The sequence below is a fragment of the Lolium rigidum genome, chromosome 3 (assembly GCF_022539505.1).
Source record: "Lolium rigidum isolate FL_2022 chromosome 3, APGP_CSIRO_Lrig_0.1, whole genome shotgun sequence".
Taxonomy (NCBI): Eukaryota; Viridiplantae; Streptophyta; class Magnoliopsida; order Poales; family Poaceae; genus Lolium; species Lolium rigidum.
The window spans coordinates 332,575,344-332,600,217 of record NC_061510.1 but is presented as its reverse complement, the minus strand read 5'-3'; the positions used below and the strand labels follow the sequence as shown (position 1 = coordinate 332,600,217).

At 48.6% G+C, this 24,874-nt stretch overlaps 2 protein-coding genes across 2 annotated transcripts; both read left to right on the top strand.

Moving 5' to 3' along the window:
- Nucleotides 1-3,168: 3,168 nt before the first annotated feature.
- On the top strand, nt 3,169-6,449 carry LOC124697061. Its single transcript, XM_047229701.1, has 4 exons — nt 3,169-3,212; nt 3,549-4,769; nt 5,672-6,018; nt 6,086-6,449. The coding sequence occupies exons 1-4, from the start codon at nt 3,195-3,197 to the stop codon at nt 6,447-6,449; spliced, it is 1,950 nt and encodes a 649-aa protein (XP_047085657.1). The 5' UTR covers nt 3,169-3,194.
- A 16,317-nt stretch (nt 6,450-22,766) lies between these two features.
- LOC124700067 (auxin-responsive protein SAUR71-like) lies at nt 22,767-23,277 on the top strand. Its single transcript, XM_047232257.1, has one exon. It carries the CDS (start codon nt 22,767-22,769, stop codon nt 23,040-23,042), a length of 276 nt encoding a protein of 91 aa, XP_047088213.1. The 3' UTR covers nt 23,043-23,277.
- Nucleotides 23,278-24,874: the final 1,597 nt, after the last annotated feature.

The following is a 24,874-nucleotide window of genomic DNA, read 5'->3' as shown; positions in this document are numbered from 1 at the left end:
TGCACGTTGAACGCCTTGGAATGCTTTCCTTTGCGTCGAGTCCAGCAGCGTCGGCGTGCCACCGTCCCAGTACACAACCAGCGGCAGCTACCAAGGAGTCCTGAGCTGCTAGTGCTTTTACAGAAGGAAAAAAAGCTTTATTCCAAACATTGAGCTCGCAGAGGTTGACGAAATGAACCTCGAACTTCGGTCGTTTGAAACTTTGTAAAACGAAAGTTTTATTCCAAACACTGAACTCGCAGAGGAAGCACGAATGCGTCGAGCGGTGCTCGAAAACACAGAAGAAAAAGAAGATGGTTGTAGGTTTCCAGTCGACCACGATCATTACTAGCTTGATTCCACACTCCCGTCGTCATTTAGTAGACGCCGAAGCCGTGCCAGCATGGCCAAATAATTAGTTTCACCGACCGTCTATTCATCCCGTGGCCAAGCTCAAATCCACCAACTGCATGGGCCATCGCCACTCGATTCCATGGCCATCTACTACTGGAGCCACTCGCCGCTCGGTTCAGTGGCCACCTGCCAATGACGCTGCATGCTCCTAGTTTTTTGTTTCAATTTTCACCGGGAGGAAGTTATTTCCCACCTGAATATATTGAAAAAAAAGGGCAGACCCCAGGGTCTACTTTAGGGTGCAAACAACAAGAATTTAAACTTTGGGGTTAGTTTCGCCCAACCTGAAACTTGGAGTTCAGAGTTTAAAGTAGACGGTATTTCTGCATGTATTTCGAACAGTGCTAGATAGTCAAGGGGATCATCAGCAAAACAAGTTCCTGACCCGGCCATGCATACGTACTACTCGACGAGGCAGGTAGTACGGGAGAGTAGTGAGGCGCGCATGTACCGGTTGGGCCTGCATTGCGTTGCTCTCCACTCGTTTCCCGACATGCAACTGTCAGCCAGGGTACAACAACGGCAGGTCGGGCGCGACCCATCATCATCTCCCAATCTGGAACAGGTGTACCCGGCGGACGTGTCGACCGCCGGGAGCGCGACGCCGCACTAGCGTAGCTGAGCTAGGCCCCGCCGCCCGGCCGATCGATCGAGATGTTGGCCGACAGAGCACGGTGGTGTTGGCGCCTGGGCCTTTTTTAGTTTTGACTTGGAGTCACAGGAACATGCGCATGCAGGGGCTGGGAATTACCACCGTCGTCGTACCTCCGTAGCCGGTGATCATGGGTTCGGTCCGCGCCTGCACCGGCCATCACCTCGGGTGGCTGTCCGGCCCGCGCCTGTGGTTATCAACTAATGATAGTGGTTTTTACGAGTAATGGAATCTTCCACCGATGTCATGTCTGTATGGTTCTATTCTATATGGGCTTAGGCCACGTACAATACGGTGATGTCAGCCTTCCCTTACAGATGCCACGATTAGATTTTTGCTTAGTTGGAGGAGAGAGAATAAAGAGAGAGAAGGTTGTCTTCCATTAGCTAAGGGATCATCTCTTAGAAAATAAGGGAAGACTATTTTCTCACATATGTTTTCTCTTAGCAACAAATTTCCTACCAAAATTTAATTATTCATATTAATTAATAGAGATGGCTGTAAGAGATAATGCATTGTATGACTTATATCTAATGTCTTCTCTAGGTGATGTGGCGGAACAAGGGAAGACATGCCTTCTTTACCATTATACATGCCCTTACATTCCGTAATCCGCATGATGGATGTACGACCGGTTCAGGACCATCCACTCTAGTCTGTTTTCGTTGCCACGCTGGAGTGATGTGGCTCGTTCGCTGGTGCGCGCGGATGCGTTTCGAACATCATAGTACCATTTGGGTCGTTTGGGTCGGCTTCCTGCCCTTTGGTAGTCTGGATCGCCATCCAAATATTGTCCCACCACGCGACCAAGCGGTCCGCTTTGGGTCGCCGTAGTAGAGATGGTCGGGTATGTCTAACGCGCGGATGCAGCGCAAATGTGGAAAAAATAAAAAAATATAATTTTAAATTTAAACGAAATTGCATTAAACATATGCCCTATTTTGGGCAAATTTGTACATAGCCCTATTTTGGGCAAATAAATAAAAGAAGCCCTCTATATGGGCTTTAAAATTTAAAACAAATATAAAAACTCTTTACTAGGGTTTGGTAGAGGACGAGGTGACCACTGGTGCGCCGCCTAGTCCCTGTGGGCGTCGTCGCCATCGGCGTCGACGACGTCCCCGGACGGCGAGGCACTGCTGTGGCTCGACCGCGTCGGGGACTCCGGCCACGGAGACCACAGGGCCTCCTCCCAGGCGGAGTGCGGGTCCGGAGCCGCCCGCTGCTCCGCCGCAGCAGCCCGGAGCTGTGCCTCCTCCCTGAGGCGCTGCTCCCTCTCCTGCCAGGCGAGGCGCCTGGCCTGCTGGCGCCTCCCCTCCTCTGCGCGCCGCCTGGCTTCCTCCTCCATCGCGGAGGTGCGAAGGACCGCTTGGAGTTGCGGCCACTTCGCTTCCCCCTCTGCCGCCGATATGATTAGAGCGGCGCGGAAGTCGGGGTCCTCTTCCGAGGACTCCGGTTTTGGCTGCAGCAGGAGCGGCGCCGGTTGCGGCAGTGCCGCGCTGCCGCGGGCGGCCTCTCCGATGTGGAGAGCGCCGCGGTTTCCTCCGGCCCGCAGCGCCGGCGGAGGACGGCGGCTGCTGGCCTCCCCGTCGTTGGCTCCGGGAGCGAACCGTCGCTTCGGGACCATGGTGGCGGTTGCATCAAGAGAGTGGACAGTGGAGTGGGGAGTGGACTGGAGGGCCAGATCTCTCCGGTCCACATTTAATAAGCCGTCGCGGTCACCGACAGGTGGGCCCAAGGGAGACGAGCAGGCGAGCATCCAGAGCCGGACGCAGCGTGCCATCCGCTGGGCCAGGTTTGCGTTGTTCCAGACGTCGACGGCCATCCGCATTTGCGGTGCGTGGCCTTGTTGGGCCGCGTTTTTATCCGTTTGGACGCATCCGGACGCACGAGCGGGATGGGTCGGCGCGTTGGAGATGCCCTAAACTGTGTCACGTACGTCCGTCCCCAAATTCTTCTCCTGTTTCGTTTCATGCAGGCGATGCCATGGCCGGCGACCGAATGAGGGCCCAAGCGGCGGCCGGCGACCGAATCAGGCCGTAAGTGCGGGCCGCCATCTCCTGGATTTAGGCAATGGCGGGTCCTGTTGGCGATTCCTGCCCTAGTTCGCCAGCGGCGGCGCGGGAGACCGCATCGCTCGACGGTGCAGATGAATTCCCGTGTTCCTGTAAGTTGCTTCCATCAATCCTTACTCTCATCAAAACACAGGATTCGCTTTGTATCTCCTAGTTTTAACCACCCGCGGTCAGATCTACTTCACTTTGATCGATCTGTCTATCCCTGCATCCATGTCGAATTTGGGATTTCACCCGACGAAAAATTTCACCTTTTTGTTGCTTTCGAGTCGGACAAGGATAGTTCCAGCCAGAAACCGAGTCGGAACCGATCTAGGATCTCCGCGCTTATATCTTCTCAAAGCAGTAGCGCGTTTCAGCACATCTCTTCCTATGTTCATCATCATCGTGTTTTTTTGGTGCATGTACTCGCTACTATGGACCTGAAGACCACAAATAAGGCACTGCGGAGCACCAACAGCAGCGCCACGGCGAATACTGGTGGGGTGCTGCGGAGCTTTACTGCCGCGAATAAGCCGGGGTTCATGCCAGATATTAAGAGGCTGCGCAGGCCAACCCTCCCAGATGACCTTTTGTGCGAGATCCTGATTCGGCTCCCAGTGAAATCTCTCCTACGGTTCAAGTCAGTGTGCAGGACCTGGCACGCCACCATCTCCAGCCGATCATTCATCAGCATGCACCTCCAGCGCTCAGTGTCCAACCACCAACGCCATCCATGTTTCCTGCTCGCCCCTCATTATCTGACAGAAGGATCAAGCGATACCAGTCTATACAGGTGGCAAAAGGGTCAAGCCAGCGCAAGTCTTGTATACACACTGAACTTTGAAGGAGACTTTGATTCGGTGCAAGTATACATGCTTGGACATTGCAATGGACTTGTGCTAGTGCCCACGGACGCAAAAATGTACGTCCTCAACCCCTCCACTAGGGAGCTTCTTACACTGCCTGAGAGCATCCGCAGCTTGCTACAACCATCCTCTCTATGTCGCGCCATTGTTGGTTTTGGTCTTGATTCGTTCGCAAACAAGTACAAGGTTGTCCGGTTTTTTAAATATTCACCGAATGAGACCCGCATGGGAATGGACATTTGTACAATCAGTGAAACCGGCAGCGCATGGAGACACACTGTTGTAGATCCACCATACCCTATTATTGGTTGGCAAACTGCCACCTTCTTCCAGGGCTCTCTTTTTTGGATCCTCGATGAGCCGGATCTCATACAATCTCCAGAGAGCCGATTGCTTCGGTTTTGCTTAAAAGATGAAGTATTTAGCTTAACTATGCACCCCCCGTGCCCTGCTCTTGACCATGATAAGTTTGTCTTAAATGAGCTAGAAGGTGAATTGTGCCTAGCTCAATTTGACTCTTCAAAGCGAACAGTGATCTGGATGACAAGTGATGCTGTGAACCCGCAATGGTATCGCCGATGTGTTCTTAATCTTGAGCCCTCCCTCGCTATAGGGATTTCACACCGTGGAGTACTTTTGGTGGATCTGAACCGTGTCTTTGAGTATGATTTCCAAAGTCAGAAAACAGAGGATGTGGCTCACTTGGATGGCCTAAAGTATGATGAGCCTGGGTTATGCACCGTAAAGTGTGTGTGTCAAAGTTCGTTACAGTGCGTGCGTCAAAACTGGTTGTTCATCGATGTAATTCCCTACATTGCAAGTCTTGTTCCCATAGCCAGTGCAAGATAGGCAAGAGTTGTGTATCTTTATATTTGTGTAATAGTCAAAAAAAAATTTATGTATTATGGTTCATTTTGTTAAATTTTTTCTAAGTAATACCATAATTTAAGGTTGTATGTTCGTTTCTGGCCTATTCAGTAAAATGTTGGCCAATCAGAAGTCATCCAGACATTGTTACCATGCTGCTTGCTGGTCATAGTTCTGCTTACCTACGCTACTTAATAAAATCTTTGACTGTCATCTTAACAAAAGTAACTGTGGATAAACTGTTTCAGCAACTGCTTTCAGTATCTTTGACTCTCATCTTGGCAACGTAACCGAATTTAGACTGAGAATAAATCGTTAACCTGATGGATGATGGGTCCATGCCATCCAATTAAGGATGACAATTTTATCCACGGGTACGGGTACCCGTGGGTATTGTACCCGCATTGGCAGGGTATGGGTACACTTTCATGCCCATGGGTAGTACCCATACCATACCCGTTAAGTCATGGGTAGGGCACGAGTATAGCTTTATACCCGCAGGTATACCCATACCCTGCCCGTTTATACCCATCGGAATACGGGTATGGGTATGGTATTGCTCTACCCTGCCCATAGCTTGCCCATTGCCATCCTTGCATCCAGTATACTTTGGTTCAGTTTTTTTTTTGAGTAATACAAGAATTGAAGGTTGTATGTTCGTTTCTGGCTTTAAGTGGCAAGCCACCTTACTAGGGACTCCTTTATGTTTACAAAACACACAAGTATTAATGTTTTCGGTTAATACAATTATATCATGGGATGTAAATATTTATCATGAACACTAAGATATAACAATGAACACTTTTATTATTTCCTCTTGGGCATATCTCCAACAGAAGGAGCCTCCGGAGATGATCGAGGGCGAGGAGACCGACGAGGAGGAAGAGGAGGACAAGGGCGAGCGCACGGAGTCGGACTCCAAGGCGCCCAACCATGAAGCTGCAGGCCGCGCCTGGGGCACGAAGAGAGGGGCAGCATCCTCCTCGCAGACATCCCCGGAGGAGGAAGAGACGACCTCCCCGCCGGAGGGGAGAGCGGCTGCTGGCCGACCCGATGAGCCGCAGCCCAAGCGACTGCGCCAGACCATCTTGGAGGGTGGAATGGGGCTTCAGCGTCCACTCGGGGCCGCGCTCAGGGCGGAGGAGCGAGTCCAACCGGGTGTGAAGACGCTGCCGACGGTGAAGTAAGTTTCGCACGCTCTCTGATTTGCTTGTTATTGTGGGAGTCGGCCTGACCATGGTGTCTTGCAGGGCCAAACAGAAGGTTTTTAAGAAGTCCGCGCCCGCACGCGGGGCGGCCACGACGAAGGCGGCCGAGGCGAAGAAGGCGGCCGACGAGGCGGCCGAGGTGAAGAAGGTGGCGGACGAGGCCGCCGGGGTGAAGAGGGTGGTGGACGAGGTCTCCGGTGACGCGACAGCGGCGCAGGCGGAGGCAGCGGCTGCGAAGAAGGCCGCTGACGCCAAGGCCGCAAAGCAGGCTGCGGAGGCCAATGCGGCGAAGAAGGGCGCTGAGGCCGAGGCGGCGAAGAAGGCGACTGAGGCCGAGAAGGCCACATCGTCGAAGGGCTCAGAGGCCGAGTCGCCAGACGTGGCGACCTTGGTGCTCAAGGAGTGAGTCGCCCCCAAAGGTAAACAATATAAGTCAAAACCAATTATGCATGCATATTCGTGATCAGTGTCCAGAATATGAGTAGTGGCTTAGTGCCCTTTCTTGGACATGCATGTTTTGATGTTTATAACTGTTTTTATCAGATTTCCCACTAATTAACTAGGAGATTTCATCTTCTTTATTATGAATAAGGTAAAAACGATTAACCTTGGTAAAACATTGTCAGTGGTATTAAGTCTCCTTCTCAAGCTGATCAAATTAAGAACCTATCAACAGTTTGGACATACTATTTTGAATTTGTTCACCAGACTAGCTAGGTAGCGGTACAGTGGTTTGTGATTGCTGCAAGTCATTTGTGACTTGTGAGACAGGCTGAAATAAGACTTTCTTTGCTACCGTTCCGACGGTGAACCGATCTTTTTTTTGATTCAGGATTTTCCACATGCACACTAATTTGTGGTGTGTGCTCGACTCTTTTCGGCACACTGGCTAGCGGTTAAAGAACGAACCGCTCTGTTTGACGCAAGTGATAGACGCAGAAAAGGGGAATCCTCATGATGGACGACATGTATATATTCCTCAAAAAAATATTGTGTGGCCAAACTAGTTAACCATAGATGAAGGAAGCATGCATGTAGTCTTCTCTTAGTTGTGCATTGATATTTCGAAATATAAGCAGCTTTTAAAGGTGCGACAAGTTAATTAATTAATGTATTGGTCAAATGGCAGTTGTGTGTCTGGTCAAATATTTCTGCCTAGCGTGGGATAACTAGCCATAAGTTGGTTTGTGTCGTCCTATGTCCTAATGTCCACCATCTACATATGCTTAATTTGCAACATGTAAATGTTGTGTCTTCGGTCCGAAAGCTTAAAGTGCTACTGTTGCGCACCAGAAGCGTTTAAAGTTTAAACTCCTTTGCACAAAGGTGTACTTCTACTAGTAAATAATCTCTGTCAGCCGTCCATGTCCTGTCATTGGAAAGTTCCCTTGAGATATGCAGACTTCATTATCAGGTGCTCTCTCTCAGAAGCTAATTAAGTGGCGTCTACTCAACGTGCGAAGAATATCTGCTTAAGAATGTACCAAATGCAAGCAAGCATGCATCGAGAGATCGATATAACAAACCTTTAATTATGTAGTGCCAGAGCACCGATGGATCCGGTTGATCTGGCCCTTGGGCGGAGTGGTAGTGGATCGAGTGGGCCGGTCGGCGCACGGACAGATCGATGGACGCAAAAGTGTGTAGGAGTACGTACACTTTGTAGTACCCGGCCGCACGCACGAACGTCCGTACCTGTCTCTTGTTCAATCCATGGTTTAGGTGGGATGGGATCCCCCGCGACGGCCACGAACCACGTACGTGAGCGAGACACCGTCCATAATCCGTACTGGGACGCACGTCCTGGAAGTGGTACTCCAGTACCCGCGCGATACGTACATCTGGACAGGTTTCTGGGGATTGGGACTCGCAGCATTGTTGCTTGATCGCGTTGCTTTCTTCGGGGTGGGTAGATCGTAGTCGATCGAGCACAAAGCTAGCAATAGCATGGCCCCGGCAGATCTCTTGTTCGTCCAAGGGTCGTGCACTGTTCGTTGTAGTGAGGTAGCAACAAGTTGGTGTACCTTTGCCTCCTCAAGTCCTGATGGATTGACGTGTGAAGCATAAGCATTAACAACTAGTAGCTGCTGCTTTTGGTACTTGATTGGTTTAGCTGCCTCAGCGATCAATCACAGGAGCATTCCACTTTGTGGCTATATATCCTTCCGAGAAGGTTTTAGTCTTCTCGTGCTTTCCATTTCCTCCTATCGTCTACTACACTAGACAGAGGCAAAAAGGGAGGAGCCCCGTTGCCCACGCTTTGATGCCAGCCAGACCTTTGGTCCCCTCCTTCTCCGTCGGCCGCTCCGGCGGCAGGAGAGTGGAGGGAGCGCGGATCTGTAGGTCAGGCATGTGAATAGTAGGGTAGTTGTGTCTGCCAGCAGCGTTGTGATGGCAGAGGCGACGCCGGCGAGAATAAAGGTGCCACAGTTCAATCCCCATCACGATGGTGCTCTCCGAGGCGGCGTCGGAGGGCCGATGGCCTTGTCTGCTCGTGGATCTAGCGGATTTGGGAGCCTAGGATTCCTCGATGTGGTTTGTGAGGTGAGGTCAACAGCTGCATCCGTGGATTTTTGTCTTCCAACCCCTACCTCGTCGCATTGGCGTCCTGTCCATCGCTAGTGTGGGGTTCGTGAGGAGCTGCATAGATAGGAGAGCTCGGCATGAGCGTGTTCGAGGAGCTGGGTGGTGGTTTGAAGGCGACGGATTTGGTGTGTCCCCTCGACGGCGCCGGTGAGGAGCGGCATATCCGTGAGTTGACGAGCGTGGGGAGGATCCCCGATCGACATGCCCCAACGATAATGGCTCTGCCATTGGCGGGCCTCTACTTCGGCTCTGAAAGCCACTGCGGCGTGGCGCAGACTCTTCTCCGGTGAAGGTGGTGAATAGTGTTGGCAGATTACACGTAGTTATGTTCCTTTTTGGCGGGTTTTCGGCCTCCTCCTGGTCATGCTTCTAATCCATTTTCTCTTGATGATTTCTATGTGTTTCGATGCTTGTAATCTTGTTCTTGTTGAATGAAATATGCGGTTATCTAAAAAAAGGCTTTAGTCTTCTCTCTTTATAAATATATCAAATAATCTAAACGGTCAAACCGATATAAATTGATGAGAGATAGCCTCTTACAAAGATATATGATCAACAAGAAGACAAAAAAAACAAGACTGGACATGCCACCAATAACTGAGGAACAAAACCGAGATGTATTGGAGCTCCACAACGACGCCCCCAAGAGAGTCATGACGTAGCACGATGTGCTTGTCGACGCCCCCATCGCCCGCTGCTCGACACCCACATGGCCAAAAAGAAAGACCATCAGCACATCCACATCCATCACCAAAGAGTCGCACACGTAGTCCTCCTTCCGAGGCCACTGCCCCAACATCCAATATTGCGACGCAACATGCACCACCATGGCAAGATCAACAAGTGCGAACGTGGAAGGTTGAGTACAACCATCCAGCCCTCTAACATGTGAATAACACGAGCATGTCAACCAGTAGAGAAGGATGTCCAAACTCCAAACCACGTCATTTTGATCTAGCAATTAGTAGCAACTACTAGGTGCGCAAGGCTACATATCCTCAAGGGATAGAGGTTGGTCGACCGTCCTAGTCTTGATCAAATCATGTGGCACTGAGATTGCAGAGGGGACATAAAATATTCTCGCGGTCACACAAAGATTAACATGTCTAAATATAAACAGATTTTGCAGGTACAACAAGTTATTATATTGATCAAAGTCATACTTGTGTCTGGTCAAATATTTATGCTTGGTGCGGGATAATAAGCTATATAGAGGCGAAAACCTCCCTTGTAGACCGGGCTACATGTAGCCCGGTTTATTTTGTTTCTCAAAAACTACAATTTTTTGATTTTATAGTTCTAGAAAAATTTGAAAAAATACATGGACGTAAAGAATGTTGGAATTTATCAATGTGTAAATTTTCATATTGAAGTACGTTGCATTTTGCCCTCAATAAAAATGATAAAATTTCACAAAATGACAAAATCAAGATTATAGTGTTACTGTTTATTACTACTACACCAATGATGATATCAAGATTTGTTATTTTTGCTGAGGCTAAAATACAATGAATTTCAGACTGATTTTTTTGCACACCAGTAGATTTCACTATTATTTACATCAAGAATTTTTGTGCCAATTTTTTTAAAACTTTAAAATGTATTTTCCAATTTTTTTAAAAAACAAGCTACATGTAGCTCGGGAGGCATTTGGCCAGTCTCAGATAGAGGTTGATAATAAACGTTGAACCGGTGAACCCTATTGGGCGTCTTTGGTCCGAAAGCTTAAAGTGTTACTCTTAAAGCTCCTTTGGACAAAGGTGTACATGTAAATAATCTTTGGCAACCGTCCATGTTCTGTCATTGGAAGGTTCCTTCAAGATATGCAGACGTACTTAACTATCAGGTGAGCTCTCAAAAGCTAGTTAAGTGGCGTCTAGTCAACGTGCGAAGAATGCTTCAACTATGCATTCTTTTCAGTAGAGGACTTTGGTGCCTGCAGTTTAAGAATGCACCAAACGCCTGAGATCGATCTTGCAAACTTCAAATTATGAAGTGCCATAGCACTGAAGCTTTTGGGTGGAGCGGGAGTGGGGCGGTTGGTGCACGGATCGATGGATGGGCGCAAAAGTGTGTAGTGTACTTGGTACCCGGCCGCACGCACGTCCGTACTTGTCTTGTTTAATCCTTGGAAGGGTTTAGGTGGGATCACCCGCGATGGCCAAAACCGACGTACATGATCGAGCCACCGACCATCCGTACTCCACGCACGTCCCCCAAGTGATACTCCAAGTCTCCAACACAGCTTCTGGGGAGGAATTTCTTTACGCAAAGGACCACCCTTTCGAGCCGGTTGCTAGAAAGGATTACCTGCGAATGAAATTGACAAAAAAAAATCACCTTAGACATGGCAGCAGGGCCTCCAGGTGATACGTGGCATTGTTGCGACTTAGCTTGTGGCGGCAGGGCTTACCGTCGCTGTCCGTGGTGGCATGCTATCATCCAACCCGTTAGACGCTGTCGAGCTCTTGTGGGCCATGTCGCCCCAACCAGTGGCGGCAGGACAAAGTGGAAGAGTGCCGCCGCGGCCCTTGGCGGTAGGCCCCGCTTTTCCGACAACTGCGCCATGCCCTGATTCCTACACTGCAAAAGTAGCTGATTCAGCTGCTGCCACGCTGATATTAATGCGTCAGAGATTCCCATCGAATTATTTTGGCACTAAAAGTTCTATAGGGAATAGACCATCGAAAGAGCAGATTCGTGTATGATTAATGTGTTGATACAGTAAATAGACCACCGACAACATTTGCTAATTTTCTGCTACTATGTATTGGTATCGTTCATACTATAAGATACACTTACGCGGGTGCAAATGAACACACCAGGGTGGAGTTTTCCTTCACCGCTTCTCTCTTCCGTTCTCAAAATATTTCAATGAGCATGAGTGTGCCTTACTTGGATCAGGATTTCATGTCGAAGAAGGTGAAGAATGCAAGCTTGACCCCGGAGGTGAGAGTAGAGCGGTGTTGGTGCGGGCATCTTGTGAAGGTGAAGCAGTTGGAGGATTTTTCTGATTGGTTCGGCATGAAAATTTTCATGTGCGTGAACTATGATCGTGATCCACCCAGATAAACAAGTTTGCCATCCTCGAGACCTATGGTATGTTCTAACAGCATGATGCATACCGATATGTGTATGTAATTATTTTTTCCTTTTCTTAGCATGATGAATAACGATAGGTTACGGGCGGCGTCTCTCTACCGTCGCGTCGTCTTGAACAATGCAAGGATAGCCGCCTGCTCCGTGTCCGCCGGCTTCAGCTTGTCATCCCGTTGCGCTTGCTCTTCTGTCGTCTCGTGCTCGACACCCGCCATGAACGCCTCGTTGTAGTCGGAGAACTCACCGGAGTCGTCGCCTGAAGGAAAAAAGGCTTAGGCTACGACAACATAGGTTTGGCCGATGTCGTGCGGTCCAGCATCAAGTAGGTGGTTATGAGGCGGCACTGCATTGTGGCTAGAAGGCACATGTGAGTGACGGAGGCAAATGTGAGGTTTATCGCGCGGTGGCTGGACTTTTATAGCCTCAGACGCCGCGGGAAACGGAGGCGAGAAGAGGAGGAGTAATGGTGAGAGGGAGGGTTGTGCATTAACGGTTGCAACGCATGGAAAAGACGCAACACCGACAAAACGTCTTGCTTGCCTCCGCCTAGAGAACAATTGGCGAGAGGTGACCGCGTCGCTTTCTGCCGGGTGGGTCGACTCTAGCATTGGTCCCGATCTCTAGTTCGTCCAAGGGTCGCACACCTGTTTGTCGTGATGAGGTAGCAACAAGTTGGTGTACCTCTGCTGACTTCAGCCCCTGATGGATATTGACGTGTGAACCATTAACAACTACCAGTAGCTGTTGTTGTGGTACTTTACCGTCCGGTCGAGGGCCGTCAGGACTCATTGAATCGACCGATTGAGAAGGCTCTCCAGTCTGGCTGGTGGTGGAGCTCGGAGCCTGCCCTCCTTGGCCATGCCGGGAGCTGGTGGAGCACCATGGCGAGGCTACGATGACAGAGGGTCGTGGCGGCGGCGGTGTGGACAACAAGATCAGCGGCCCCAATCCGGCGGGCAGCGTGGGCGGTGTGCGGCATCGGACGAAAGTCTAGCCCGCTTTGCCGGTGCCGGCGGCGATGGCGCCCGTGGGCGTCGTTTCCCTCCTTGGAGGCGCCGCTGAGGTATGCCGACACTTCCCTGCTCCTGCATGGGTTTGGTGCTATCTCCGGGCGAAAGCCTAGGTTCGTGGAACCGACGCATTGGCGGCATTTCGATGCCGTTCCTCTGTTGGGAGCCTTGCGGTTGGAGACACGGCTTGTTGATTCTCTTTGCGTTCCTCCGGTGTCGTCACTGTCCAAGGTTGATCTTCCGGGGCGCTATGTACGACGTCGTCGGGGAGTCCAAGACGACGCCTTTTTTGGAGGCCGACCTAGTCCCACCATCTTCTCCTTTGATGGTGCGTCAACAAAGGAGAGTTCTCTTGCAGGTGTTGATCTCCGAGGTATCCGGTGTGGAGCGAGACGTGGCTTGGAGGATCATCCTTAGATAGGCTCTTTGTGTTGTAGTTGTAACTTTGGTGTTGGCTGGTCTTCGGATTAGCCAGTGTGGAGTTCGTTCTGCACTCGTTGTTCGCAGCGTGTTGTAGTCGTCTTGTACTAAAATTCTGCCTTCTATAAAGATATGGTACGCCTTCGAAAAAGAAAAAAAGAGAAGACTCTCTAGTCTCCAAACCGCACCATTTGGAATTTTGGATCTTCTGGCAGTAGTAGCAAACTAGCTGGGCAAGGCTAGCTACATGTTTCCAGGTTGGTCGACCGTCCCAGTCCCGATCAAATCATCCATGCAACCCGGAGGGAAACATGAAATATTTTCGCGGGACTGCGAGCATGTGCTAGTAGTTCATCGTACATTGCCGTTAACAGACATGGCTAGCAACAAGGCCTCGTTCGTCACGATCAACCGGTGCAAGATCTCGAGGCTCCCAAAGTCGATCTTCCGCCGTACGAGCCGCCGGATCACGCCGCGTACCTTCTCCGTCCCCGCATGCCCATCCCCAGGATCCAGGGGCGGGAGTCGCCATCGCCGTCGCCGGCGTGGAGGAACCCGGCGGCGTGTGGCGAGCCGCGAGAGGGACGAGTCTGGCAGTGGGCGACGTGGGGGACCCAGCGATTACAGTGGGCTTCCTGGCCCATGCACACCTGGCCGAGCCCATCGTAGTTTCTCGCGGCCCAAAAGAAACGGATACGAAAGTAATAGTCCCACATCGCTGCCACAGGGCCACCGTCAGCAGCTTAATTACCCATCACTGGCGAGCTGTGTCACCACGCTCATATGGTGAGAGCATACAGTGGAGAGCTTAGCCGGCCACGTCACACCCAGCGAGCTATGTCTGGCCGGTGGTCGGTGTTTAGACCACCCACCTTACAAGTGGGGGCATCCTGGTCAATAATAGTCCTGATCGTGGGCCGTCGTGCGGACGGTCGCTGACTGGTGGCTAGCTCTAAACTGTATAAACCTTTTTTTGTACTGTACTTTTATTATATCGCCTCGTGTGCGTCACGTGTAGCTTCCATCTTCATACGGACACACTATGAAGAAATTGTATAGGAAAATGTACAACATGCGCCTTCATTCTAACACGATGAAGTGTGGACACTCATTTTCAATGTAAAACCTTTTGTAAGTTTAAAAGCATATAATAATGCCTAATTTGTACTTTCGCGTCTTTGATCGGCACAAGCCATATGGAGCTTGTGTCTTAATGCCGGCATAATTCTTACCCTGTCGTTCGACCGTTCTAACTTTTTTTTTAACAAAAACAAAAACTTTGCCTCATCCATTAATTAAGAAGGCGATCAGCTTTTAGGAGAAACTGAACGAAAACCTACAACAATAGAACCAAGCCCATCCGAACACCAATCACCACACTCACCAACAGCCAAGCCTGACACAAGACCCGAACGACCGAACAACAGGGCCACACTCACCAATAGCCAAGCCTGACACACCCGAACAACAAGGTCACACTCACTCGTGCCAACATGGAGCTACAGAGCCACACGAACGAACAATCCAGGCACGACACACCTATACCGCGCCAACAAAGAAATGCCAAGGCAAAGGGGCAACCATCAAGCAACTGCAGATGCCTTTGTTGTAGCACCCCTCTTCTTGCTTCTACACTCGATAGATTTATCCTTCCCAAAGGTTGATCTTGGGCTATCACACCAAGAGTAGGCAGCAGCTAATGTGGCAAGAAAAACAAAAAAAACTCCCTGGCAACGAAAGCTCCGGGCGCAGGTGCCAACACCCTTGACTTAGCAACCCCATCACCTATAGGAACCGCATGCATGCCGGACTCAGGAGAGCGAGAGACTGACGCGTCGACAACACCACTCTTCTCAAGGTCAAGCACCTCAACCATGATCATGTTCATGCTCTCGCGCTCAGAGACAACCAACACACCACGCAACGACGACGGCCACTAGGAGAGAAACAACCGTAGAGATGCTCTTCCTCAACAACATCAACCACCAACGACATCTGCTAAGAGGATTCAAGCGCGACCGAAGCCTGCGCTTTGGCGAGCCCCAAACCATCAAAATGACATGTCTCAGATGTCTTCAAAGAAACACCAACACACGCCGACAACAGCTTGAGAGCTACCACCTCTTCACGAAGAAGGCGAGATGCCTCCTCCACACGATCGTCAACCAGTTGAAGGAGCTCCATGCGCATCAAGGCAGCCTGGAACTGAAAGAGAGAGAGTCCAAAGTGGCGTTGACCTTGAACTTCTCGCAACACCGAGGAGTTTCTCACTTGGCATGACATGGAGCTAGAGGCACGCGATGCTTGGTGGCGACTAGCTTTGCGAGCAGTTTCCCACTTGGCATGACATGGAGCTAGAGGCACGCGATGCTTGGTGGCGACTAGCTTGTGGCAAGTTTGGTGCATTGGGGCCTGACAGCCAGTTGAGCGGGCGCCAAACATTGCGACACTCACGAGCCCGATGACCATTCTTGAGGCAGCGAGAGCACCTGAAGGGATCCCTGCAATTCGCGATGCGGTGACCAACAAGAAGGCATCTGCAACATCGACCATGAAGCCACGCGGGAATGCGACGGGGAGCCAAAACCGGATCTTTCGTCTGTTCACCACACAATCTTCAAAATGTCACTATTATAGGCACGAGCCGAAGGTGTCGTCAATAATATATGTGAATTGATCCCTAAATCTTTGGATATTTGCCGTCAAATCTTCACATATATTTTAGGGGATCTTTCAGTAAAATTTCCAGCATAGGGGGGCCATGGCCCCAGCTAGCACCCCCTAGCTCCATCCCTGCTTGTCGTAGTATAACATGTTGTAGTATATAAAATGAGAAGCGGACATGACAAGGTCCAAAGAACCAGTGCATCGGAGGAGCGACCTCGCCAAAGATGAGGCATGTAGACCGAAAGAGTGTGACCTAAAACCACGACAACGAATAGGAAAACCTACTGGATCCCAGGAGATCCGCGTGACACACAACTTTGCGCCAGTGCTAGCCACTCCACCGGAGCAAAGATAGGGCAGAGAGGACATTATTGTGATTTCAAGATGTAGCGGTTGCCTCACCATCTCGAAGAAGTCGCTGAAAAAAATTTAAACAACGAGCATGAACCCTCCAGCTGGCGAGTGTTCATGGTCCGCCGTGCCACCAGAGACCCAGGGCCACCGGCTGTGTCATCGACGAGGGGACGGAATCCTATATGGGGTTTAAGGTCGGCTTTCTCTCCTTTAGGTAAATCATATTTTCTGAACCATCAAAATTCGGGTTATCGAGGGGATTAAGTCTTGACTGACTGTATATATGTGGAGTTTTTCGACAGCGTATAGACATCTAGTATTCTAGTTACAACTTACAGCCGAAGGGAATTAGTTTGTTTTCTATAACTGAATGTCCTGGGCTTGCGAAGGGAGTAAAAATGTGTTGGCCCATCATTTCATACGATGGGAGGCGACCAATCTCAATTATGGGTCAAGGCTTGGAGCTTCTACTCCTGGCCCATTACTACAGAACGACAACATTTCCATTTAGAAATACGGTGACAACATTCGATACCCCAACAACGCTTCCTGATGATGTCATGGTATTTATTCCCCGTGACAGAATTCAGAAATCTTCAACAGAAAATGGCAGATTTAGAAACCGCATAAAAAACACGTTTCGCGTGACAAACGGAGCTTCAACTGATGCACGTGCCTCTGCTGCTCAATTTTCAAAGTACTGCGGGTCTTAACCGCTAACTACAAATACTATCACATCGCATTGAACCCGTGAAAGAAGAAAAACACATCATATCGCATTGAACCCTTGAAAAAGAGCGGAAAACGGAGCAAGAACACTGTGTATCGCATTTTTGTTTGCAAGTTGGTCACATGCGCACGTGCGGCCGAGGGAAACACGGCGGCATAAGGAGTGGTCAGAATGCATAACTCGGTCTCGGTCACTTTCGCTATTTGAACTGTTCGATCAGCAGACCCGACTCTTCAGAAAGTTGAGTTTAGGATAGGGGTCCTAATTGGAAGGCGCTTTGTTTTCGGCGATTCGCAGTCTATTCATTCTCTTCTGTTCGTTAACAGTTGATGCTCCATCCTTTGGCCGTATGCCGCTGGTCCTAATTAAACTCATAGTTAAGACCACGGAGCATATTTTGATTTTCTTAGCTGATATGATTTCTTAGCACCAATCTCTCACCACATATTTAGAATGTCTCATTACTAGAGATAAGATTAAAAAAGAACTATTGTATATCAAGTTTTGTTGTTACATCTAGATTACGTGGCGGGGTTAAGATAAGACGGTTTTATCAACATTGTGCATGCCCTTATCAATTATAAACAGTGCTCCGTCTTGCTATAATATAATATAGTGCGAATTGCTTTTCACGAAAATCAAACAACACTTACTTTGACCAAGTTTATTAAAAATATTATCTATCTCTATAATATTAAATTTATACGATGCTAAAATCTAGCGGCATTGATTAGATATTCTAGATGTTGATATTTTTCTGTAAACTTGGTCAACGTTTACACGCTTTGAGTTCGAAACAAAACTAATACCCACTATATTTCGGCTTAGAGAGAGAGAGAGAGAGTAAATTATAAGTTACCAAATTACTTTATAGACCAAATTTCACCTTTTACGCATAGTTATGCATCCGTGGTACTAAATTATCCTATCTAAAAGTAATATCTAAATTATACATTTTAGAAACTTTAAACCATCTTTTTCCGATGCATGTCTGTTGGGCAAGATGTGAGGTCATGATAGAGACTAAAAAGTATTGGGACACCATATAATGGAAAAGACGGTGACGAGAAGGGTAGACATGATCGTCGACAACGCATTAAGGTCTTTACATATTTTGGCACGCCAGATCTACTTAATAACATGACGGTCCTATCTAACAAAACATTTAGAATGCTAAAGTGGTGTAAAGTTATGTTTAAAGTTTATAAGATTAGGTATATTTTAGAGTTTTTACTGAATGTGATAATTTATGTTAGAATGCTTAACTATGAAGTAAAAAGTGAAATTCGCCCCATTTTATAACAATTTTGCCACATGGGTAGTTTTAGGGCAAGAACGCTATGAGTCATCGGATAACTTTGAGAACGACCTTTTGTAACTACATATATGAACATTGTGCTTAGTGTTGAAGATCGTGTTAAACAAAATATGATGTTTAGTTTTCATTTTAACCCTCAAATGCATGCCATCATGCAAAGTTGCGCCGGGAACAAATATGTCAGTGCGATTTCTGTCCTTCCGTTTTTACTATAAGCTTGTCTATTTGATATTGACCTTAGCAGAACTACGTTTGGGTTTTTTAAAGAACTTTTAAAACTTTGAAAATGCCATATCTATAATTTTAAGAATAATATGTGCTCGGTTTACAAAATGGGTGTGTCTATGTCTCAGTTGACTGAGATTTGAGAGTTTCTTAAATCTCAGTCAACTCAGAAAAGTGCAACTACAGTTCAAAGAAAAGTGCAACTCGGACCAGTTGCACATTTCTGGCAGAAAAATGCAATTGCACTTTTTTAACAGAAAAATGCAACTCAAGCAGTTTTTTGCAAGTGACTTAGACATAAGAAAATCTCAGTTGACTGAGACATAGCAAAACCGTTACAAAATTAACGCCGCTCTAGTCGACCACTGCTAGTTCTTTGCAACGGTGCCTCACCATGGTGTTGCCTCCGCTACTAATCCACGATGAGTCAAAGAACACTGACCTAAGACGCTGCTATCTTTGTTCACTAATGTAAGGCCTTTTATTTCTTTGTAGATTCTATTTTTGTGTGTGTATGTAGTCTATTTTTAGTGTATATATATATATATATATTTTTTTTTGCGAAACACAGTACAATCAAAGATGCTCATACATACGCGTACACACTCACCCCTATGAACACACACACGCACACCCTACTCCTATGATCACCTCCAAGAGACTGCGTTGAATAACTGATCCGGCGGGTCTTGAGATTGACGAAGTCACCACAGGCGCCTCGCTGTCGACGGGAACGTCGCCTCCCACTGAAGAATACACACTACTAGGAAAAGGCCTATAGGTGGAGGCAAGTGGTGCCGGCGCACCACCTTGGACGTGCGCCGGTGGAACATGTTGCCGGCGCACCAAATAAGAGCCGCGCCGGTGATGGAGGCTTACTGCCGGCGCACAAGCAAAAAGATGCGCCGGCGATAAATTTCAAAGAGGACCAGACCAGGCCGGAAAAATCGAGCCCCTTACTGCCGGCGCACCACCATGTTGTTGCGCCGGTGGTAAGTTTCTTATTGCCGGCGCTGGAGTATAATGGTGCGCCGGCGGTAAGGACAGCCATAATTTTCCCTCTACACCCCCCCCCCCCCCCGTGGACCGCCTTTTCAGTTTTGAAAAAAATAAAAGAAAATGATAAAAAATTCAAAAAATTAAATCCTTTGAAATGCCCATGTAATATGTCATCTAGGTTTAGTGAAAATTGAAAAAAATGAATTTTGATATATTATGCAAAATGGCGTCATGTTTCGGTAAAACGGGATTTACGGTTGCATACGACCTCGGATGAAAAACTTTTTTATATCAAATTCGATCTACGCGAAATTTCCTATTCGAATTCAACGGCCTACGGCCGTTTGGAGAAAAAATGGATTCGTCAAATTCAAAACAGAAACAGGACTTTTTTCAGATTTAAGATTTGGGAGAAAAAAAGAAAAAAAATAACCCCGGCGCACCACCCTACTTGGTGCGCCGGCGATAACCCACACTATATAGTCAAGCCGGCCCTCATCCCTCTTTCTCCTTCCTCACTTCTTCCCCTTCTTCTCTTTCCCTCCTACTCTTCTCCTTGCAATACTCACGCCGACGGCCTCCGAAGACGACTACTACTCCGGTGACCTCCTCCTACTCCGGTGACCTCCACCTACTCCGGTGAACTCCTCCTCCTCCGGTAACCTCCTCCACCTCGGGACTCTACCTCCATCTCCGTCTTCTCCTTCTCCTCTTCCACCACCTTCACCTCCGGCCATCTTCTCCTCCTCCTCCTCCTCCTCTTCCTAAACCACCACCACCTCCGGCCTCCTCCTCCTCCTCCTAAACTACCACCTCCGGCCTCATTCTCTTCCTCCTACACCGGTGCGGCAACGACGACACGGCAACGCACGGCCACTGTTTTTAAGGTCCCGAGCTAGATGAACCCGAGCTAGATGAACCCGAGCTAGATGAACCCGAGCTAGATCCAGATCTAGATCTAGATCTAGATCTGGCTTTTTTTTTTTGAATTTCGAAAAAACATACCGCCGGCGCACCAGGCCTGGTTCGCCGGGGATAATTCATCTTACTGGCCGGCGCGCACTGGCTGGTGCGCCGGCGGTAACTCATTACCACCGGCGCGTTCCCACCGGCGGGCTCGTGGTGCGCCGGCAATAGCCGTTTTTGGTGCGCCGGCAATAAGGCTTTTCCTAGTAGTGACACTACGGGGACGAACAGCTACACCGACGGCCCCGCACCGTCGGCACAACAACGTTCACCGTCGGCACAGTCTCTGCCGACGGTCACCGTCGGCGTCTCCCCGTCGGCACAGTAGGCGTCGGGGTCTGCGAGCGCACCGTCGGCACAGCAAGTCACCGTCGGCACAGTCGTACGCCGACAGGCCGGACGGTGGCCGTCGGCCGCCCCATCGTCGGCGGAGCCACCCAGCCGTCACGCCGGCGCCGTCAACGTCCCCGGCTGTGCCGACGGTGTAACCGTCGGCATAGTTTCCCTTTTTTCCCCGAGCGGCGGCAAAACGGTGGCTGTTCAAACCGGAAAAACCGCGCGAAGCCGGGCCGGGCTGTGCCGACGGTGTCACCGTCGGCACGGCCCCGCCATTTGGCGCAGCTATAGGCCTGTGCCGACGGTGACACCGTCGGCACAGCCGGCCCAGTTTTTTTCTGTTTTTTGCCAATTTGGCCTCATTTGCTCAGAAAAATCGCACAAAATGCACATATTATAGGATTGAATATGCAGTAACATATATAGCACCATATAGCACAAAGATATCACCGTATAGCACCAAATCTCACAAATATAGCATCAAATCTCACAAATAGCACAAATATAGCATACAAGACCATGGTACATACACCGGATCCACTACAAAGATGGAGCGTGTCATCATGTGCTAGTACAATGTAGAAACTATGGTGGTGTCGAGTCCGTGTGTCTAGCGGGTCATGTGTCGACCCAGTGTTCTTTAAATGCTTTGGTTTGTGTGTGGGTCTAGTTCTTTAAGTGTTTTGGTTCATGTGTGTGGGTGTAGTTTCTTTAAGTGTTTTGCTTCCTCTGTGTGGGTGTAGTTCTTTGTACTGTTTCGGTTCGTGTGTGGGTCTAGTTACGTAAGCGCTTTGGTATGTGTGTGAGATTAGTTATTTAAGTACTTTGTATCGTGTGTGGGTCTTAAGTATTTTGTATCGTGTGTGGGCCATTCACCCCCTCCGAGGTTCGATTTACGGCGAAGGGGTTCTATACCGCCCTTATACATATATATAGGTTTCCCGCAAAGGGGTTCGCCAAAATAGCGAGTGAGAAATAAATAAACAAAAAAAAATGATTGGGATTAATAATTATCTCTTTGGTGCAAAAAAAAATGGAAAAACAAAAAAAAAAGGCTGTGCCGACGGCCTTGTTTGTGCCGTGGGTGACCGTCGGCACGAAGAAGGGGGACCCGGTTTTCGGTCCCGTGCCGACGGCCGCCGTTGCGCCGTGGGCTACCGTCGGCACACTCGTAGACGGCGCCGTGACGGCCTAACGGCTGGGCCCGCCCGTCCGCGCGTGTACCGACGGCCGTGGTCGTGCCGACGGTGACCTTCGGTCGCCACCTTTCTGTGGCGACGGTCCGATTTGCGCCGACGGTGACCGTCGGTGTAGCCGGCGATGTGCCGACGGCCGGCCTGTGCCGACGGTCAGCTCCGTCGCCGGTCGACCAGGGCCTCTGTGCCGACGGCCCCGACATTTGGCCGTCGGCACATCGGCTGGCCGTCGGCACATGCCGTCTCTCCCGTAGTGATATTCCGCCTTTATGAGACATCAAAGTGTCAAATCTGGGATTTGAACTACGGTGAGTGCAGGAGTCTATCGCCTCCTAACCATCCAACCACGGGTTGGTTCTCATTTTTAGTGTATATATAGATCCGCTTATTTTTGCCCGTATCAATCGACTATGAAATATTTGAACGGTGTTATAGTAATACGTGACTTCTCCACGATCTTCATCCACAAGGATGATTGGCCCAAGATTTTGGACTTTTACACACGACCAGGCGCCACCTACATCCCAATCTCGCTACAGAAGTGTGGTTCAAAGAAGCCATCCGAGTGCAATAAACTCCCATGATCCACGAAGGATCGAGGTATGTATAGGCCAAGACTATCCACGACAGGATGTTGACCGAAGAACTACTCGACGATTGCATGGGCCCGTCTTGTTTGATTGTTTCCCATATATATACCCACCTCTCTTTGTTCGTTTCTCCTCAGCTCCAACCACAAGAACCGATCTCTCACCGAAGCTCCAGGTGCTCCAACCTCGAGGCGATCACGCAGTCTAACCAATCCTTAGTAATCGCCATGGCATGGAGGAAGAAGAGCGGCGGCGAGTCGTCGCCCGGCGCCTCGCCGCGCTACAGCGACGAGCGCGAGAAGGTCCCGAGGGGGCATGTCCCCATGGTCACCGGCTGCGGGGAGCGCGTGATGGTGCCGGTGAGGCTGCTCACGCACCCCTGCATCGCGGAGCTGCTGGACATGGCGGCGCAACAGTACGGGTACGGCCAGCCGGGCGTGCTCCGGATTCCCTGCGACGCGGGGCATTTCCGGGCCGTCGTCGACAGCGCGCTACAGAGCTAGGCAACACCTGAACTGAAGACGTGTTCGGAGCTATTATACATACATATACAGCGACAGTGTACTCAAGTTAGTTGGACATACATATAGTTTGTTCTTTGGTTGATCGATTCCTTGGTAAATATACGGTCGAGAGACCAGATTTGAGTGAAATTTGAAGTGCTCACGCGAGCTGCGAGGAACAGACAGATTCTACTTTGCTTTTCGTTTGGTTTGTTTTGCTGTCCAGAGCTTGTGCTCCGAGCTAGAATTGGCACTGATCCATCAGTAAATTAGTGGTAACAATTGTCCGTTTGTAGCGAATGAACCGTTGAGCACCAATTTGTGGAGTACAAGTAATGATGCTAGTTTGTAAAACTCCATGCAACTAACATACTGCGTGCTACTTTTCATCCTTTAAGACTTAGGTTTGAAAAAGCTCGCAACCTAAAATTATTTTTCGCGGCCTTCGAGCAACTTTTGGGTTTAAAAGTTAATTTCCATAAGAACGAATTCTTTTGTTTCAGCGATGCCCAGGATGAAGCAACTCTTTACGCAGAGTTGTTTGGTCGTGGACAAGGCCAGTTTTCTATTCATTATTTAGGGATTCCAATTTATTATCGGAGATTTACAAATGCTGAATGAAAAATAGTTGAAAAAAAACTAAAAAAACGTCTTAGCAGTTGGAAAGGTAAATTACTGTCCCTATGAAGAAGATTGGTACCCATTAATTCGGTATTGGCAAACATGGTACTGTATATGATATCTTTATTTCTTTTACCAAAAGGATTCCTACAAAAACACGATTATTATCGATCGAGATTCTTTTGGTAAGGGGTTAGTGAGAAAAAGAAATATCGACTGATTAAATGGAGCATAGTTTGTTGACCCAAAGACCAAGGGTGGCTTGGAGTACATGATCTTCAGATCAAAAACTCTGCTTTACTAGGTAAATGGTTGTTTAAACTCCTTACCGAGGAGGGGGTTTGGAAAACTATGCTGAGAGGAAAGTATATCGGTTAATGGCATCGAAGAAATTCTTCTTTCACCATGGTACTTTCTCCATTAATGATGGAACACAGATACGATTTTGGGAAGATATTTGGTTAGGCACCGCCCCCCTATGTGAACAGTATCCTGCTTTGTATAGTATTGTTCGTCACAAAAGTGATACCATTGCTACAGTAATTGTTACCTCGCCTCCAGATGTGACTTTCAGACGAGATCTGTTGGGTCCACGACTAATAGCATGGAACTTCTTACTTGTTCGTTATTGGGGCGTTGTTGTGAGTTTAGGGCACAAGAACTTGATGGCATAATTTCCCCTATTGTCAAGTTTGTATCTTGACATGATGGCTTCAGGTTGCTTGATGGTTTTTTCTTGCTAGACCATTATGTAAATACGAGATGTTTATAACCAGTGTTCTACTATAATTTGGTTCTTGTTATTGCCAATAAGTTGTACTTCCTCCGTCCATAAAAGGTTGTTGGAGGTTTGTCCAAATTTAGACGAACTTCTGACATCCTATTATGGACAGATGTAGTATTGGTCACATTAAAAAATAGTTAAATAGAAAAATCTATATTGAGTCTGAATAAAACATTTGTGCCTTCCTGAGCACACATTCTCGAAAATCATGTGCCCGCCATGGCTACTCAGCCAGAATCAGACGTTCCTTGCCTAGGTCTCCCTTTTTCAGTACCGTTTCCTCAAAATTAAGTGTCGCAACATTGTTTTAAAATAAACGGACCTATAAACTAAAACATGTCTAGATATACTTGTATCTAGTTTAAATCTGACCAACTCTTTGATACTTAATTTGAAACAGAGAAAGTTTTATATACCTACTGTTTGG